Below are 20,367 nucleotides of genomic sequence, written 5' to 3'. Positions count from 1 at the left end.
TCAACTAGCAGGTTGTCCAGGGCTTCCTCATATGGTAACAATATGGTTTCTCTTGGAAAAGTGAGAATGTGCAAGGCCTCTCAAAGCCTCAACACAATTGGCACAGAGTTGCTTCTGCTGTATTCTGTTCCCCAAATCAAGTCAGGAGGGCAGCCCAGATGCAAGAAGTAGAGAAGCAGATGTCCATGACACCCTGATGGAAGCAGCTGCAGCATCTCAGTGCAAATAAGTCACAAGAAGAGGAATGAGTGAGGACTCTTATTCAGTGTCCTGCACTCCAGATTTGCTTTGACACCTCAAACTAAAAAACCTAATATGCCAACTAATTCCCCAAAATGCCCCTTAAACATTGTCATCCTTCTGTCATTGTTGACATAACTGGAATGTGGGAATTTAGTGGAGCCAGTCAGTTCTTCTATGGGATATAGAATAAAAATTACTTCTCTTCCTTAACTGAGGCACATTGTGTGTTGTTGGGATTGCTTGCCTCTCCTCTGTAGCCTTCTTAGCCATGCAATCTCAAAAGGCCAACACCATCAATTATACCATCTGCCAGGTCCTGAAGTTTCAGTGTATTGCCTATCCACTTAGGACATACATCCAAGTGACTTTGCCACCCACTGTATTACTACTTTCTTCTGCGTCTCGTGTAGCACTTGCTAAAAACATTTTCATTTGCCTTTCTGGAATATATATATTGAACTTCCATACATTATATTTTTCTTTTATGCTATGCTGCCTCTTGGTAAACTATATCAATCACAGAGTAAGGCAAATGCTAATACTAATATGCACTGCTGTAGGTATCTCTTGCAAGTTTTCATCCAAGGTCTGACTCAACCCAGCCCTCTTTAGATTTGTGAGATCTAATAAGATCATAGCACAGGGTGGTATAGCTGCAGGCAGAAAATTCTGCTTGCCAAATGTATTTTCCTTCAGAGCAGTTCATAAATTAATGTAGGGCACTGAGACACCATGGCTGTATGCGTGCATTAATACAGGTCTCTCTTCAATTGACTACCTTCTTTTCCAGCCACTAATTTCTCTGAGATGGTGCCAAACTCTTGGTCAGATATAGCTTCAATGCATCCCACCCTCTTGGTGTGAAATGATAATTAATGTAATTTTACAGTTGAGGTGGTGCTCTACTTCCATTAATAACACCCCATTATTCCAGGTAGTTTTAATTTGCTTATAAAAATTGACTCAGGGTAGAACTTGGCTTAAAAACTTATTTTAAGAGCAAATGGTTTGTTTCTACTTAATGAAAAAAAAGACTTTTTTAAAGGAAATTTTAAGTTACTTTTGAGTTGTATAGGCATTGGACCAAATTCCTAAAATATTGGTGTGAATTTTTGATTTGTAATTGATTTGATATCATCCTGTAGTATCTCATAAAATTGGGACCTCCCAAGTCTTCTCAACTAGCTTAGGTTTGGCAGAGTCTAGAGCTCTGCAGCATCTCATCAGTTGGCATCAGAGGGCATTTCTGTATATTGCTTCTCACACTTCAATATCAAATTCTCTTCCCAGCAGATTATGCAAGCCATCAACTGAATTACATTCAATAATAAGAAGCAACCCAGTTTGACATTGCATTTTCATGGGTATTTTACTTTCTTGTTGTAGATCTGCTAGAAGAGACCCAAAGAAAAGATGAAGAAATGGAATCTCTGCAGGTAAAGAAAATTCTCAAACAGGGCAAGTATCCTTGGGATAAAAACATTTATTTTTTGCTCTGTTTTCCTTCATAGTCACATTCAGACTGCTATAGGAAATGGGTGACAAATACAATATCAAAAAAGTTCCCTTTAAGAGTCTTTGAGAGAAAACTTGTAAGCTAAAGCAGAAAGCCAGCTCAGCCTCTGGGCTACTCTGCAAAGGAAACTATTTCTGGGTATGGTATAGTGAGAATTTCAGCATTAGGAAATGAATGTAACATCCTTTCAGTAATTTCTCCAAAAATAAGGCTGAGGAAGGAGGATGAATTCATGGAATTGACATTTTCAAGTGTAAATCAAAAGTATCCTGACTCTATTTATATTGACTATCAGTGACCAACCAGAAATGTTAACACATGTATGAAGCTTAGTATTTACCTTATATAGCCTCTCAATTTACCATGAATTTTTGCACTTTCTTTTTTTTAAGGAAATTTTAAGTTACTTTTGAGTTATTTTGTATAAGCATCGGACCAAATTCCTAAAATATTGGTGTGATTTTTTTGAAAATTGTGTTTGAAAGTTTCTGCTAGAATTTTAATTGATATTTCTATGATACAAGCTATTGAGTTAAGTTAGCATCCAACAGAAGTTCTCTCTTCCCATTACATTGGGCTAACTTACAAATGGGTAACTCAGCTGTCTGTCTTTATTAGAGGAAACACAATCAGTTATATACACATGACAGAACCAATTCACTTAATGTCACGTTGGAGATTAAGAACAGTAAATACTTTGGACATTTAGAGTTCTTCATGGGCCTGGAGCTATAAGGCCAGACTGGGGAGAGTGATATAATGAGCAGGCTCAAGTGCATTGGGGTGAAGATGTTTGCTTCCGTGGAAAAAAGAATGGGTCAAGTAAAGCTCAAAGAGCATGGGAAATATTTTGTGATTGCAGATTCTTCTGTTTGATGGTTTATCCATCTGAAAATGCTAAGGTTTTGGAGTTCTATGTGTATAATAAAAGTGGCATGTATTAGTTACAGATTTGTACAGATTAAAGTCCTTTAATATCTTAAACTATATTCAGATATAAAAAATAAGAACACTAGTTGGTCCACTGTGTGGCTAACAAACAAACAAACAAACATACAAACAATAACAACAACAAAAAAACAAGTGTATGCTCACATTGCCAGGCTCTGTGGTATTAATATCAGCAATGCTTGTTATAAAAAGCAAAGCTCTGTGTTCAGTAAACATGTCTAGTGAGACAATAATAAGGTCTTTTGGCATTTGGCTATATATTGTGACTGCCATTGGACTCACGGTACCACATATAAACATATTTACTGAGTACATATCTAGCCTTTTGAAATAATTTTGAGTTTATTTCTCTGAGAATATAATTGTTGGAATCAGTAATCCCATTAAATATAATAGCCTATGTTGCTTCTCAAATGTTTATTAACTGTTGGCAGCATTTTCTACCAAAATGTTCACCCAGTGCAATGGAATGCACAGCCAACTAACTTTGGACATTTATAGATATCAAATGTGCAATATGGTCTCCTACAGCAGAAGAGTTAAATGTTGGCCCTGTTTAGTGATGACTATTGTCTGATACTAATGTGCCATTAAGAATACAGGGAGCTGACACCTCTCAGAACAATGAGTTCAGAGGCACATCACAGAAAGGCTTTAATGTAAAAGGCTAGAGGAAAATCCACTGAAAATCTCTGAATTTCTATATTCAAATGAAAAATATCATAGGTGATAGTTTGGAGAAGGCTATTAAAGTATGTCCTACAATAATACAATAGTATTTTGGGAGGGAAGGACAAAATAATTTCCCCAAAAATGTTAACAGTAAGGATTGGAGGTCAACAGCTTTTGAGTTTTGAGTTCTGGCTCAGCTTCTGTTTCACTGGGTAACCTTGGGTAACTCAATTAACTTTGCTGTGCTTTATGTTCTCATCTGTAATATAAATCATAAAACTGCCTTCCAGAAGTATTTAGTGTAGATCAGATTATCCCAGAAGGAGAGCTAAATATTTAATTCTAATTTACAATGTTAGCAAATCTTCATGTTATCCAAATTAGAGTCAATTTTATTTACTCATTATCATCTTATAATTATGTATAACAGATATTCTACATTTAATGTTATTCTCCTTAAGGGTCAGGGGTGTTTTCTATAAATAAAAGGTTCTCTATGTACTCAGAGTGGATATTGATTGAACACTAATATCATTCATGGAACTAGGTGCTAGCACCCCAAAGCCAAGCTCTCTATACTAGACTGTTTCTGGCCCTTTATACCAGAATTAGCAGAGAAGAGTCTTAAATGAGGTTTATAGTAAAACATTTGAAAAATGATATTAAGAGGGAATGTCTAAGTTACCAGAGGAATAATCGTTGTTGGTCGGGTAGTTAAGTGTAATAGAAGGTAGATGGGTTGAGCCATGATGGTTGGCGATCCATGGAAGCCAGTGTTTAAACAATAACTAAGAGTTATCTGGGAAAGTTTGGGGTGAAGGTAAGAAAAATTTGAGGCACTGGGAAGGATCTGGGAAGCACTCTGATAAGACAGCACACCTACATGTTTAAGGAGCTGAAAGAAATTCAGTCTGGTGAAATGTGGCATCTGAATGAGGAGAGACTTGAAAGGTAATGTAAGGTGAGCAGAAGTCTGAAGGACATCATAAAGGAGCTTGAACTTTAGTATATACAAAGTCTGTGAAGGGTTTGAAACATGAGAACAATATGATCAAATTTGCATTCTGAATAGGTAAATGACTATAAAGTTGAAAATAATTGGAGAAAGTTAAGAATGAAACCAGGGAGACCAACTCAGCAGATGCTTGTGAGAATCTCAGCAAGACACTATGGTACCCTGGACTGGGTGGCAGCAGGCAGTGTGAAGAAGAGTGGTGGGTTCTTAATATATTTTAGGACAGAAGAAGCAATGGAACTTTTGAGAATGATTGTAGGAAATAAAAAGGAAGAAATTAAAATGAGTCTCAGGTTTCTTAACAATTTCTTGGATGGTGTGCTGGTCAATGAGAGGGTAAGCTGATTAATTTTGGTATTTTGAAATTCTCTTGGGGTTCATCTGAGTCAGGCACTCGAGGGGTTTAGAGAACATGCAGAATATGATGTCCTCAAACCTGATGTCCATAGCATATGAATGATACTACCAGTCATAGGAGCAATGAAAACTCTCAGAGGAAGTGTGTAGGCCAAGAAAAAGGGAAAGCCTGGAGCACAACTCTAGAAAATAGCACTTCACATAACAGACCAAGGACAAGAACCCACCCAAGAGCCAAAGACATAAAGAAAATAACAAGAGAACACAGATCATAAAGCTTAGCAAAGGAGTATTGCAAGGGGAAAATATTCAGTAAACTGAAGAATATTTTTACATTTTTGGAGACAGTTTGCTATGGATTTTGGTTTCAAACCAAAACTTTACCATTCAATAAATATATTTCCTGTCGTACCTGTGAAGCAACCCTCATGTCTTTCCTTTTCTAAAATGTCCACTGTGTAGCGCGATGGCTGCCGTGGGTTACTCAATAAGTTTCTGTGGATTGAACAAGTGAATGCCACCCTGCTGGTCTCCTCTTTAGTTATACTTATCCCTGAGTCTCCTTAAGGTTGATCAATTGAAAAACAGTACCCATCCTCCATGTCCTAGAGTTCATTTTTTTTAATTTAAAATGTTTTGAGGGACAAGACCCAGGTAATGTCATTTATGTGTGTATGTGTGTATGTACACACTCGCACACACACTCTTTCTCTTTTTTGCTCTCTTTCCTTTCTCCCTCCTGCAGTGCTCTGCTTTCTCCCTCTTTATGTGTAGCATTGAAACAAAGATCAATGAGTCATTTGGCATGAGTGATAAAAGCAGTGAAAAAGGACAAGATGGTGGGGGGAGGGAGCAGGCACAAGGAAGAGAATATGTTCAATCTTGCAAGGAATCAGGAATAGTGGAGGCAAATATATTTGACAGTGATTGTTACAATACAGCTTGTAATTACCAGAATTCTTCATTGGAGCTTAACTGTTGTCTGGCTCATTTTTTGTGACATTCATTTGCAGTTACATTGTGTGTTGCTCTTCTTAAAAACAAAGTATTGTCTTTGACTATAAATGTGTAGTGCAGTATCAGAGTTCTATTTGCATATGGATTTGAGGTACACTGAAACAAACAAATCCCTTCTTTAATCCTCTTGAGATCAGTGGAAACATTTAAAATAGACACAAAAGGTAATCCATTTTTCCTCAATTTATTGAAATGTATTCAGTGACTTGACACCTTGCTTGTTATGGCTGGTAGCAGTAGATGTTACTGCTGGGTTTTGTTTTCTTTCTTTAAAATATCAATCTATGTGGTTCATTTTCAGTAACTTGTTTTTTTCCTCATGTTGCTTTCTGAACCACCAAATACAAAGCGTACTTAAAAAATTAGTATCCTACTTCATTGAGGAAAGTTCCAAAGGGTTAACTGTGGAAGTGACCAAACAGAATATCTTGAAAACTCCCACATTCCTTTTCTTTGCTAATTTATGGCTGTCTCTTTTCATTTTATTTGAAATGAGCTAAAATTAGGTTTTATAACATGAATTTCCCTCTCTTATTAGGTTATTTTAGGTTATTTTGAGGCAGCTTCTATATCTATAAATTGGGAACAATAGTAACACTGACTTCTTAGGATTATCAAGAGAATTATGATAAGAAGCATTGAACCCTTGGTACCTGGCAGGTCCTTGGTATATTTTGTTTACAACCACTGTACAATAAATACTATTTATTTACATTCTCTGTGTTCCAGACACCATGCTGCATGTCAGGGACAGAAGTAAAGAAGCCAGACCCAGTCCTGGCCTGCATGAAGCGCCTCCCTGCCTTCTTCCCTTCCTCCCTCTGCTCCACCGCTCCCTCTCTTTTCCTACCCGCTCTATGGGCAACCATGAACCTTCAATTTCTATTTATGGCAGACTATGCTGAAGGAAATATTATGTCTTTGTATAGCTACATAATATAACGAGGAAGTGAAAAACGCACAGTGTGGCAATAACAAGATTGACTATTGAGCACCTTATGAATATCAGTCTCATTGTCTTAGGGAGAGAAAGCAATCACTTTAGTTGGAGGACCTATAGCCTAAATGTTGTCAAAAGTATTTCTGGACACATCCTTTGTCATTAGAAGTTTTGTTAGAAATAAGTTGAATCATTTGATTAACTTTTTAAATGGGTTTATGCTATTTTAACGAGGAAAATATTTTCCTTCTGAAACATCCCAGAAGCTGTTCCCCGAAGGATATTAAATGGCATCAGTGACATGCTGTTTTTCAGACAACCTGTAATTACATTTAATTTCTCTATTAGTTAGCCTTTTAAGACTGTCCTAAAAGTTTAGCTATTAGTATTTATTTTAGAACTACTTTAGTGTTGCAGGGAGATGTTAGATTTTGATGTCGTTACCTCAGTAGTACTTAGGCGAAGCACTTAAGATGAATGGAAAGGAGAAGATAATCTTATCCAGCCATTACTTTATTTCAGTTATCAAGTTGCCTATGGCAGCACAGTGTTTTAAAGTAAAAAAAAAAAATAGAAATTAAATTCCTTGAGGCTTTTTTTGAGAGCAAACCTAGTAAATATTAATCTAAGGGTATTGTAATAGAGAATGCCAATGTAGAGGTGGCAGACACATCCTTGTAGACAAAGTAGGCAAGAAAAAACATAAGAGAGTAAGGATTGACATGCGCAAGTAAATTGGCCTGGCAGATGCTGACAAGATAGTACATTAACATCTTATTGTACCCAGTAGATGGCTCTTCCTCTTACTAAAGAAAACTGGGCTAGTGACAGGCCAAGTGGATAATTTCCTTGGTTTTGCTGTCAGTCATTAGAATGTCAGACAGTAGAATGCTAGTAACCTGTACTTTTAAGCCACACTGTAGATTGGGAATAGACATTGAGGGTGGAAATGCAGGTGTGGGGCAGCTCAGAGCCCCTTCTGAATTACTTTAGAAGAGGAAGTGAGGGTGAAAGGGAATGTCCTTTTCTCACACTGGATCTCCAGAAGAACTAGAGTAATTTATTTCCCCAGAAATCCTCATTTCCTCGGGAGATACTAAAGCATACTTTTACAGGTGTCAGTTTGAATAAATTGATAAATTGGGATTAACTGTTTAAAATTTTATTAAACTAGAAAGCAATGCAATATCTTGCTTATCCCTAGGATGACTCAATTATAGTGGAACTTCTATACTTCTACAAACCAATATAATGCATTCCTTAGAATTATTTAGGTATTATTTTAAAAAATGTTCCTAGTGTTCCTAGCAATGACATAAGCAAAACTAAATATGGATGATTATGGAGGATGGAGGTGTGAGCAGCCCTTTGTTACTTTCAGGGCAAGGTGACTTAATGGCTCATTAAAATCTCTGTTTTCTCAAAAGGTGAAGAGGCTTATCCAACCTCAGATTTGGTATGAGATCTCAACAGAGATAAAATATTAGCAGTCTGTCTTGAGGTCAAGCAGGGTCTCAGCCAATTAGATTTGCACAGTTCAATTTACTATATCAAGAGGCCTCAGGAGAAGAGGGAACCAAGCTCAGTAAAATGGATTCCACTTGAAATTTTAGTGATCATTAAATTTTATCACCTTGTTTTATCTGAAATTTGTAACTTAATTTTAATTCCAAATTTATGACAGAATAAAACTGGAAGATAGAATACCCTGAAAGAAGTATTCTTGTGTTTGAATATAGGGAAGTTGATTGACTAGCCTGTTTTCTTTTGAGAATTAAAGAAATATAAAAACTTGCCTTGCTCTGTTTACCCAAGGGGGATGAAAAGCACAAGTCATCAGGACTCAGCAGTCTCCTTGAATCAAGCTTCTAAAAAAGCCTCTTAAAATACAGACACCATTTGGAAACTTTTTTAAAATGCCAAAGACAAAGCCTTTAAAAGCCCAAATTTTACTCTATGCAGAAAATTTACTGAAAAATTTGGAATTGAAAATGTGTTGGAATTGGATGTGTTTTAGAGATTTTATAAATTGTTCTCTCAAGGAGGAGATTATTTTATGCATATTCATGCACCATCTCCTTGGCAGCTGACATCACGGAAGTCAGCCTTTGGACAAACGTCCCTTGATGCCATTGTCCAAAGTCCCAGCTCTAGGCTCCATGATATAAATAGCTGTTTATGTTTTCTTGTGAAAAACAAAACGCCATCTTGGTACATTATGGTGCTCCATGGTGTTGAGCTTTTCTAGGGTTTCTGCAAGTACCCAAGAGTTAGCAGTTATCTTACAATTTGGGGGCAAATTCATTTGAGTTGTGGACTTTAAGTGAACACTTTGAGACCGTTCTCCATAATATATTACTGCTTGTGCTTCTGATACAGTGTCCCTAGATAAACCTTAATTTTTGTGCAAATAACCATGTTAATCCATTTTCTCTTCCATCTCCCGATAACAGTGACAATTGTGAAATGCAATATTCTTCTATGTAATGACTGTACTGTGGAGCAAATTTGGAAACAAACACTCAGCAATAATACTTTTCTGGTGGAAACAAATTTCCACTGACTTAAAAAACAAATTTCTGAGTTTCTAAGTAGTAATGGAAATAAATTATATTTCTTACTTCTTGGACTTCCCCCACCTCTCAATTTCTGGGTGATTTTCCAGAATATAAAGAAATGCTGCAGAGGATTTCCTCAGTCTGGAATCTTAAAAACTTGCCAATATTATGTTTAAATCTACTAACAAATACTTATTAAGCACTTGTTACCTCCTGTCGAGATTGTGGGAAATCAACCCCAAAAGGTGATGATCTGTGCATCCAAAGAAAAGGAAAAAAAAAATCACCTGTGAACTGCTAGTGATTGATATTAATCACCACAGAGCAATTCTTTGAGCCATGCACAGTGCTAAGGCTTTTTTGGCCTGACAGTGGTAGGGCTAGGATTTGTATTCCAAGTTTTCCACACCACTGTACTAATATAACTCAAGAGCTATGATGATCAGAATTTCTGCACCATTCCCCAGCCCATGATTTGTTTAGGTTCTTAGCTTTTTCTTTCAATTTTTTTTAATCTGAATGAATCATTGTCAGATATATTAAGAATTTAGTGTGGTAAAACAGTGACAATCTACCCCTTTGAAATAAAAGACTTAAGAAACTATGCAATTTATAGAGTATATTAAATGAGTCAGGAGATAACGGGGAGTTAATATTAGTGAAGCTTCTTTCTGCCTTTAACTTAAAACTACTATAAACCATTAGACTCCAAGTTCACATATATGACAACTAGGACCGTGTCAGATATATACTTGGCTACTAGCATGTGAGGAAGGTTTTAATTTCTTGTGCAAGACTATGAACAATCCAGTAACCTCGAACACTGCTAGGAAGGAGAAGGGATCATTTTTCTTTTTCCATTCTGCACCTTTTCTTTTTGCTTATTCATCATGTTTTAAACAAACAGACTGAAGAGAGTTGTTATTAAAGCCCTCCTCAGGCTTCTTCAATTTCAGTTTTAAACCAAGTTCAAAATATTCTGGCAAAAATTAAAGGCAACATTAGAAGGTTTTCATAAATTTTAAATTGTGTAAAAAGTGATAAAACTAAAATGAGTTGAAGAAATGACTTAAAAACATTTCCGTTTATATCTTAGTCTCTTTATCATAATTGGTCATTAATTTGGTTTTTTAAAAATGAACACTAAAGGGCCCTTTTTTCTAGAGTTCCTTGTAATATGTACTATTCTAGATTTTATTTGTTAGAATTTTAGTGTTTACTTTTATGTGTGAATTTTTATTAGCATGCTGGTAAATAACATGTAATATCTGCTAATATTTCTGCATTTGCTCATATAAAGTGAAATAGAAAATGTTACTTACAAGAGACCATGCATTTATGGTATTCTGATTATGGTTGAAGTTCCTGCAAATGAGTTGGAAGAAAGAGAACATATATAGGCTTATTGGCCAATATAAATCTCTGTAGTCCTTATCCAAAAGAATTGGAGGGCCAGCACAATGCAGTTGTCATCTAGCTGCACAATATGAAAGCTAATTAAGTATAGATTTTTGCTTTTCTTTATCTTTCTTCTGCTATTTCCCAGTGGTATTGACTACATTTGACTCAGCTGGTCTGAGGTAAGGAAGAGTCACAACACACTTATGAAAGGAATGTTCCCAGTAGCCTAGTCCAGGGACCCTGCCTGAATCCCAGCCTGCAGGATCCACCTTCCACCTACATAAGAGATAGACAAAAAGTAAAAAAAAAGAAAAAGGAACTTTATGCATGTTGATCAAATTGGGAGAAGCAAGTAGATTGCTTCTCTGCTTTCCCACACAAGCAGTTATAATTTATAGAAACTAAAGTTAGGTGATATACATATGTAGGTTTAGTTGGCCTGAAAGGGGGGCAAAATGGGACAAAAGACAGGAAATGTAGATATGTAGCTTTAGTTGGCCTTTGCTAGAGGAGCCTGGGCAGGAGGCATCAGCCATCTACCTCCAGCTTCTTTGGTGCCATCAGGGTGGAAGGTTGAAGCTCTTTAGCTTTTATTTTCAGCGGGATGAGGTTTTTTCCCAATTGAGAGGAGAGGACTCCAAATTCAGTCTGTTTCCCGCATGTGGCAAAAATATAATCCCCTTTGGCTGTCTCTCCTTGTGGAGGTGTCCTGCATTTTCCATATCTCTGGCGATATATATGTGTGTGTTACACACACACACACACACACACATATGCACACACATGCACACACATATATAATCCATTTTTATGTAGTGAAATAAATATAAAAGGATACACAAACAAACTTTTTATTAAAACATTAATTTTTATTGTTTTTGCATACCTATTATAAACGAGGTTTTAGAGTGCTATTCTTGCATATATAATTTTAAGAAAGCAGTCCTAGAACATTTTTCTAGTGCATCACTGAACCTGAACCATGCAAAAACACAAAATAACCTTGACGGTAATAAAAAAGCATTTATTGTGTGTTTGCCCATAAAACTGCTCTGTCGGCATATGGTATTTCCATTAGCTCCATTTTTTTTTTTTTAGAACTATTGAAGGGATCTGGAACTGGATTACAGTCCAAACTGCCCATTTATTTAATCATGATGTCAACTTCAGCATTAATGTTTTTGAGTCTGTTTCTCTGAGTTTAGATGAATGAAATGAATAATATCCTTCTATTGGGATTTGTGTGAGTATTAAAAATAGGAATGTTTAAAATAACCAATAAAATTTTTGACTCTTACTCTTTAAATAAATAGTGTTGATATTATGATGCTGGTAACTTAGAGATGTTTTCATCAATATCCACAATGCATACACTAGTGTCCCTTCTGTCCTTTAAATTCCTGAGTTGGGACTTTTGCATTGCTACTCCTCTCTCTGTGATATTTTTCCCTAGCTCTTTCAATGGCTTGCTCATTTCTGTCCTTGAGATTTCAACTCTAATGTTGCTCTTCATGGGGACTTAACCTTAAACTCAGTCTGTTAAGAGTAAACCTCCACCCTCACCCATAGTCATTCACTGTGTATCTGCTTTATATATTTCTTTGTCAACTCCTTTGAAATGTAAGCTCCATAAAAACAATAAGATCTTTATCTTCCTTGTGAACCCAATATGTTGCTCAGTGCCTCCTTCAATAAATGTGAATAAACAGATGAATTAAGTGCATAAGTTATTGGAAGGGAGGGAGGGTTAGAGAAAGAAAGGAAGCAAAGAAGGAAGTAGGGAAAGACATCAGAAGAAAAGGAATAAGATTGATAAAGGGAATAAAGGACAAAAAGAGGACAACTTAGATGGTCTGCAGAATGGTTATTTTGGGGGCATATGTTTTTATGCATATGCAACTTGAGGTTTGTTTTAAAGTTGGGTGAAATTTGTGTGGTTCCTGATCCCTTTTTTGATCCTGGTTAGTTGTGTTTCATTTCATCCTCTCTTTCCAGAAACCTACAGCATTTCCCACAGTGTGACCTCTCTGAGGAAGGAGGAAAGGAATTCTTATAGGATACCAACACCTTGGAATAGGAGCTAACATACTGCCTATAAAGGGCAGTTGCTACACTAGTTCAGTTTTACTTTCCTATGTTCTCTTTCAGCAACTTACCTCTGTATTAGAGCATGAAAACAGCCACAGACAATACTTAAGCAGATGTCCAGGCTGTGTTCCAATAAAGCTTTACTTATGGACACTGAAATTTGGATTTCATATAATTTTCACATCATGAAATACTATTCTTACCTTGATTTTTTTTTCAACCAAATGAAAATATAAAGATCGTTTTAGCTCATGGTCCTATAAAAACAGGTGGCTGGCCGGATTTGGCTCACTTTGCTGACTCCTAAACTAGTTTAATGGTAATCTATTTTTAAAACGTTTGCCTTTTAAAAGAGGAACTGGCATGAGAGAGTCCAAGAATAAATTTCTGAGTTCTTCTACAAAGAATAAATTTCTTTTGGTAGAATTTAGAATAATTTGGCAGGTGGAAAGAAAGTATAATTCTAAGTAATCAGACCCTCTTGAACTCCTACACTGACACTACACCCAGTGTTCCATTGTCTGCAGGTAGAGTTGTGAGGGTTAAGTAGTTTTCATTAATGGCTTAAACTGGCCAGGTACAACTCTTAACAAGCTGCCATCTCATTTAATCCTTCATTGCCTGGAATTTAGGATTAGTTCTTCCAGGATGATTTTGTAAAAGCAAGACAATTTAGGACACTTTGAACTAAATCACTACTCTTTATTTATAATCCTAAAGAATAAGATGTTCTAAATTTCAAATAATGATTTCTCTAAGACTGGTTTTTAAGTTGGGTAAGGAATTATTTGGGGAACCATTTTAAAATTACTACATCATTTTCTCTAAATGCGAGATTTAAAATTTAGTTTGAAATGGTTATAGTTTTATTAGTGTTATTTTTATAGTTATTACTATTTTGAGTGCTTCCAGTTACTTTAGGATGATAAAGCTTTCCAACTCTTTCATAACTCACATCTCTCTTAAACAGCCGAAGCTACTGTTTAAACTTCTACCTTGGGAAGACGGTAGTCAGACCACAGTGAAAAATCAGAGTGAAGCTCAATTTGAAGAAAAAGCAGTTAAGTATTTCATAGGTAGAAATATTTAGGATTTTGGAACTGAATAGTCAAAACATATCGACTTTATTTTAGGACTTACAGGATAAGCCAGACTTCAGGTGTGTATCCGCGAAGAACATCTAATCAGGGAGATATGGAGTTGTTTTTCCCTCAGTATTCTTAGATAGGAAAGAAAAAAAACGGGGGGGGGGATTTCCATTGATGATCTGAGGGCAGGTAATCTGAAGTTAATTTTCAATCCTTTCCATTCTCAACTGGGCATGTACTAGGAAGCAGAAATGAATGATATAGTTTTAATGTAAGTCAAACTGAATGTAGAAGCAAAAAGCAACCTAACTGGGATCAGCCAAGTCAACTACTTTAAAACTTGCTGCTTAGGACTTGATTATCCTTATCAGTAGCTCTTCTGGTGTAGAACACTGTAGGTAACTGTATATCGAATAACACAGGAAGAATATGGGAGTGAAAAATATTTATTAAATGTCTCTGCCTGTAAGTTAAGATGTGGATTGTTGGAAATGCTCAAAGGTAAGCAATAATTTCCCAAGGTGGCCTGTTTACTTGTACCATTTAATGACTCAATGACCAGTTTTGTAATTCAGCATTCAGGGAAAAGGAACTTGGGCCAAAAGAGTATTTGGTGATATTCTTCACCAGGAAGCTCAGGAGGGCAGGTAATCTAAAGTTAAATTTAATTTTAGAGGAACAAGGAAGATGTTAGCTTGAGGGAGTCTGATTAGACCAGCTTTGTTTGGTGACAGGAAGATACACATCCCTTTGTATACCTTAAAATGAAAACATGCTCTATAGTTTGTCACAAGTTCTGCATGACAGAAGCCTGCTCATAAATTATGCCATAATCACCATTGCAATATGATTTGCATTGGAACTCAGAACATATTTCACTGATATATGACTAACCTCACAACTGGAGACATATACTTTATTTTTTACAATGTAAATACTTGAAAAAAAAAAACAACAATTGGTTTCTAGTTGCTGGAGTTCTTCCCCTACTACTCAACTCTGTTCCCACATGTCTTTTGGGGAATAGTCAATCTCAGAAATTACATTGGCTGTCATTTGCATTGCCCCTAACCACCATCAGAGTCTTTATTTTATCTGCAAATAAGTTTTAGTTGTTCTCCAGTCCAGATGTCACTCACTGAACAAATGCCTTTGTTACCTGCTACAAACAGTTTCACTGTGGAATTGGGTAGTCACAGGAGAAAAGTAATTCTGTGTCATTTTTCCTTCATTTCGTTGGGAGTCACATTCTGCAGTCACACACCTACATACCATGTCACGTTGTGCTATAGAAGGAGGAATCTTGAAATGATTCTTCATTTCAAAAGAAAAAAATTTTCATTGCTTTGTTTACAAAGACTTCAAGCAAAACCCTTTCCTCTCCTTTCAGGCTGTATTTTCCACTGAAATCTGACAGGACCAACCAACAGAACATATTTCCATACCTTTTTCCTTATCTTGCACTTTCACCCCACAAACCCATGCATGTATCCCACTTCTGAATTTCCTTAAAAGTAGATACAAAATGGTACTCTCCTTTAGTTAAGAACATTGTCCTGAGCATTTCCTGAACAGTGTCAAACTGCGGTATGATGGTCAGCAGTGGTCTCATAATAAACCCAACACAAAGCAAAATGCCAACCCAAGAACATAGCAGAAAAACTGCCCTCACTTCTCCTTGTGGCAATACCTGAGAGAATGTATAGGAATACCTGAGAGAATGTATTGGAAATGTGGATAAGACACTTTGTTTCTGTTTTTTGGTTCTCAAGGATTAGCCACACCCAGAATGAAAAGCAGGTAATAAGGAGTATTATTGGATGCTCTGTATAGGTGAAGACATGACACATCCCTTCAAACTGGCTAAATCAAAATGTTGGGAGTTTAATTGATGACTTTTTAGACTAAATCTTGACGACTTGTTCCCTCCTTCAATATTTCTGTTTCATTTTGGACACTGAACTAGATTATTTGAAAAAAGCATATAAGCAGCTAGTAAACTGAGTTAGCAAAAATTGACTACAGCTCTTTCTATGGCTAAATTGAACATTGGATGGTTGGAAAATCAGTATAAGCTGTTCTAAAACCTTCCTTCTTAAAGCTTTCCTAAGCCCAGAGTAACTTTTTTGACTTTTAATTGGGAGTGTGTAATTTGTTGTAGAGATCATTGATGCATTTGGCATAATCTCAATCAACTTATGCTCAATTTTAAAGCTTTTTTGATATTGCTACATTGAGATTGCGATTTTTGTCTTTTAAATTTATTTTAAATCACTATATGGAATGCTTATTCTTTTGGTGATGGTCAATAAAAGCCTTATCCTGTCCTTTCTTTTTACTATCTTAGAGTTTGGGAAATTATTTCTCCTTATTTTTAATTACTAAAAAAATGACAAAATGCTAAATGTAATGGATTACTATGAGAAAATGCCTAGAAGGAAAAATGTACCTACTGTTTACATTGCATTCTACATATTTTATGTAGGAAGCCACAGGTAAAGGTGTGAGTATTGACTCAGCAGAGTTGACGATGACAGAAAGAGCACCATGTGGTGGTCTTTGGATGGTTCTGAATATATTTTTTCCTCCACAGACAGGCTTTGTGCTTTCAGGACAGTATGGGAGGAAATCCTCATTGTGGGTTTTGTTCTTAAAAATTTTTTAAGTCCATCACAACCTTTCATTCCCAGAGAAGTTTCCAAACTTGTTGAATATTCTTAGAGCTCCTAACTTGGAAAAGTTAGAGATTCTTGTTATATTTTTATACCATTGTTGTGCTTTTTCATATGTTAATAATATGTTGAAAGCATTCCTGGGAATTGCTGCATTATTGTGATAAAGTTAAGTCACTAGACCTATTCAACTCTACTTACCAGAGACAGAAGAATTCTGATTGTTCAGACTTATAAGCTTCTAATTCATCTCTTAGATGTGATAGCTGAATCAGTATGCCTAATTGATTGGTTTAGCTAAATCAGTAAAACTTTTAATGACCATGTATTCAATTATCAATGATCCCTTTCATGCTCACTTCTTAACTTTACCTACTCATATTAGCTCATCTCCAGTGATGCCAGTGAATTGCCTTGGTTCATTCCTAAGTTCTAAAGCACATCCTGTTGTGACCAAGTAGCAAATGAACATTTATAGTTCAAGGCATGTTACTAACCTAATCATAAAAAGTTAAAAATACTTTTTAATAGTACAAATGCTATTATCTTCTCTCAAAATATAATTCTCCCTACTTGACCTGCCAAGCCCAGAATAAATTAAAATATGATGCCTAGCAGCATTATTTTCATCAGAACGTATAGTATTCACCTATTGATAAGAATAGCTATTAGCACTCTACATTTAGCTCAGTGATTATGCAGTACCTACTTGTACAATCGTTTAGAGTCAAAATTAAAATCATTCATTGTCTTTGTAGATCTCTCTCAAACTTTAGCTTTCTTAAAATTAAAGAACAGTGTAGATTCATAATAACTAATCTAATTTGCCAAAAAAAGATGCCAGCTAAGCTATTTACTTTTTTCAAAACGATTTCTTAAAATTTTAAATCACACTATAAGTTTAAAAAGATTAGGCATAGTTTCTTTTTACTTTAGCCTATAGTTAAGACTTTAAAACTCTACAATTTAGACAAAAGCTACTAATTGTCAGCAATGGCTGATAGCTTATTAGCTGTTGCTGATTAACAAATTGAATTATTGAAATTTAGGTTAATGAACTAAATTTTCTGTGTTCCCAATTTCCTCATTTTGTTTAACATTTTAATTTTTTTATTGACCACTATCTCAAGACCACTTTGGAAGAAAACAGATAATGAATAAACAGGCAAAAGTATATTGCATCCAAAATGTACTGTTTATTGACTTTTATATTTTAATAAAATGGTGTTGTTTTGACCATTTGGATCAGGGTCTTTATCAGTACATATTTCTTTTAAAGTCATATAACAAATACTTAAGTGAATGAAAACAGTTGATATAAATTATAATGATACCTGTTTATCTTTGGCAAATACTAAGATGAGAATTATACTGTTTAATTCAGTTCTCTTCTGACATGATGTGAAGTCACCTATTTCATATGAGATCTGTGTGTGCTTTTAAAATGTGCTAATCCTAAATAGCATCAACCCACAAACCCATACTATGGAGAAAACTTAAGACCCAAAAAGGGCCAGTAAATATTTTGAGCCCTCCAAGATGGTTCATATTCTGCCCAAAGGCTGTTTCCATCTCTATAAAATATCTAATGAGGTTCTATTCATTCTGCAAAGGATGATAAAGCATTGCAGAATGGTTTTGTCCCAGATGTGCTGTGAATAAGAAGCCTGAAAGCTGATCAAAGTCCACTAGAGGCATCATATTTATTATAAAGCAGTCGATATGAATCGTACACAAGTTACTAGTGAAGTAGTAGTTATTTTATGAAAGTTATGAGGCAAGGATGGAATCTTCTCAAGTATGCCAACAAAATGCAATTGAACAGATACTATTGCATAAAAGAAGTCTGCTTTGGGCTGATTTTGCCTAATATAAGTGTTTAACATATGCTCATACAGCCAGTTGTTTACCAGATAGAAATGTTCCATTCAGTTTTGCAGTTGGTTGCGGAAGGCCTGAGGCGGGAGCCCTCCATACTTGGTGAGGCTGAGAGAAGGCAGGTGCAGGACTAGTTCATTGTGCTCCTAAGCCTTGAGTCCATGTGGGTCTCTGCAAGTTCTCAAGAGGCCTGAGCTGTTATTCTCTCTACCATATTCTCCCTTTTACTTCTTAGGATTAATGATTAATTAATTTGATTCAACAACAAATCCAGATTCCACAGATTTCTTCCAATTGCTCATCACTTATGTCAGACAAAAAAGAAAGACAAATGGACTAAACATGGTAGCAGTCATTTGAATCCCTGAGACTGAGGCAGGAGGATTGTGAGTTCAGAGGCAGCCTCATCAACTTAGTGAGGCCTTAAGCAACTCATCAGACCTGACTCTAAATAAAAACTTTAAAAGGACTGGAAATGTGGCTCCAAGGTTAAGCGCTCCTGGGTTCAACCTCCAGTCCTCCCAAAAAGAAAAAGAAAGACCTATGGCCTTGATCCTCCTAGAAAAGATAACTTCTATTTTCTTTAATTTTCAAACTGCTTTTTCTCAAATTCAGAATTTTTTAAATTTGATAAATACTTCCTGTTTATCATTTTCAGCTCTGGAAAGACTTGATAATACAACAATTTTAGCTTTCTTAGTGTGGTCAGTGGCCCCTTTAAAAACCAGTATTTTCATAAACCTTCTAAGATGCTGTAGATAATAAAAGATTCAGGATTGGCCAAATGTGAATATCTTCCTCATTTATTTTTCTCCTTTGTTTTCAATAATGATTTTCTTATTAAATTTAATTGATAAAGTTATTCTTTTAGTTTTTCATTTCTGTGAAATCATTTTTCCCTACCTAATGGAAGTTGGTATATATGCCAACTTCCTTTTTCTATATTCCTGCTATTACATAGTTGTGATTCATATATTCAAATATACTAATATAAACCTATCTTTGTGTAGGTAATTTTAACAATGCAAAAGTGTTAAGAGCTGTTCCTTTCAGTAACTACAGATAGATTTATGGTATTTACTATTTAAGATTATGATATTTACTATTAAATTAAACTCTGTAGTCCTCACACGAGATGAAATGAGAAAAGTCATGGTGATTCTTCTGTGACTGTTGTATCTATTCCTTCTAAGTTGGACAGTTATTTTTTTATATTTTTAAAATAAATTATTGCTAATGGAGGGTAAATAGAAAACCTTCAAACTAAGTCAACTTGTAATGATTTTTAATAGCTTTGGGTTTATAATTATATGTTATGCTTTATTTGCAGGAGCGTGTTAATACATTAGAAACGGTAAGTTGGGGCATTTTCTTTCTTCTTGTATCAGAATTACTGCTGTCCCCCAATGTGGATTTCAAAGAAAACCAAAGGAAGCAGTTCCTGAAAACATTTCTAAAACTACATCTAAGATTCAAAGGGAAAATGAGCTAAACTGTATCTAAAAGGTATGTAAAAATAGATGTTTTTAAATGGAAACAAAAATGTGGGCACATTTAAGTGCTCACTGCTCACTCAGGACTGATATGCCAAGAAGTACTAATTTATGGAAAATGTAATAGGTTTAAATGTAATCAATAGCTTGTGTGTTTGCTTTTGTATTTCACAATCACTACAAAGATTGGTTGATGAGAAACAGATCAAGGTGCTATTTATACTTTGATGTTCAGGTTTTAAACATTTTTTTCATTATTTTCACCTGATCATTCTTTTTCTGAATAATCTTGTATATAAGAATCTAGTATTGGAAATTATCTTTTTAGTGCATAGGTGTAAAGACTGCATGCTTGCACTGTTTATTTGAAAATTATTATTGTTATTGTCACCATCATCGTTATTATTGTTTTGGTACTGGGGATTGAATTCAGGGGCACTAGAACACTGAGCCACATCCCCAGCCCTATTTTGTACTT

General features: G+C 35.5%; 1 protein-coding gene across 4 annotated transcripts in view; it reads left to right on the top strand.

Moving 5' to 3' along the window:
* Cep128 (centrosomal protein 128) overlaps positions 1-20,367 on the top strand; it is a 407,740-nt gene that overhangs the window by 331,816 nt on the left and 55,557 nt on the right. For 2 of the 4 annotated variants that reach the window (XM_040274764.2, XM_040274763.2), the window contains exons 21-23: positions 1,630-1,679; positions 13,729-13,818; positions 19,727-19,750. In XM_040274764.2, the coding sequence (XP_040130698.2) occupies positions 1,630-1,679; positions 13,729-13,818; positions 19,727-19,750 (164 nt within the window). The remainder of the gene's footprint in view (positions 1-1,629; positions 1,680-13,728; positions 13,819-19,726; positions 19,751-20,367) is intronic. The other 2 variants (XM_040274765.2, XM_078050644.1) reach the window with 2 other exon arrangements.

This window comes from Ictidomys tridecemlineatus, chromosome 5 (assembly GCF_052094955.1).
Source record: "Ictidomys tridecemlineatus isolate mIctTri1 chromosome 5, mIctTri1.hap1, whole genome shotgun sequence".
Lineage (NCBI taxonomy): Eukaryota > Metazoa > Chordata > Mammalia > Rodentia > Sciuridae > Ictidomys > Ictidomys tridecemlineatus.
Note: the sequence above shows the minus strand (reverse complement) of the source record. Positions and strands in the feature narration are given on the sequence as shown.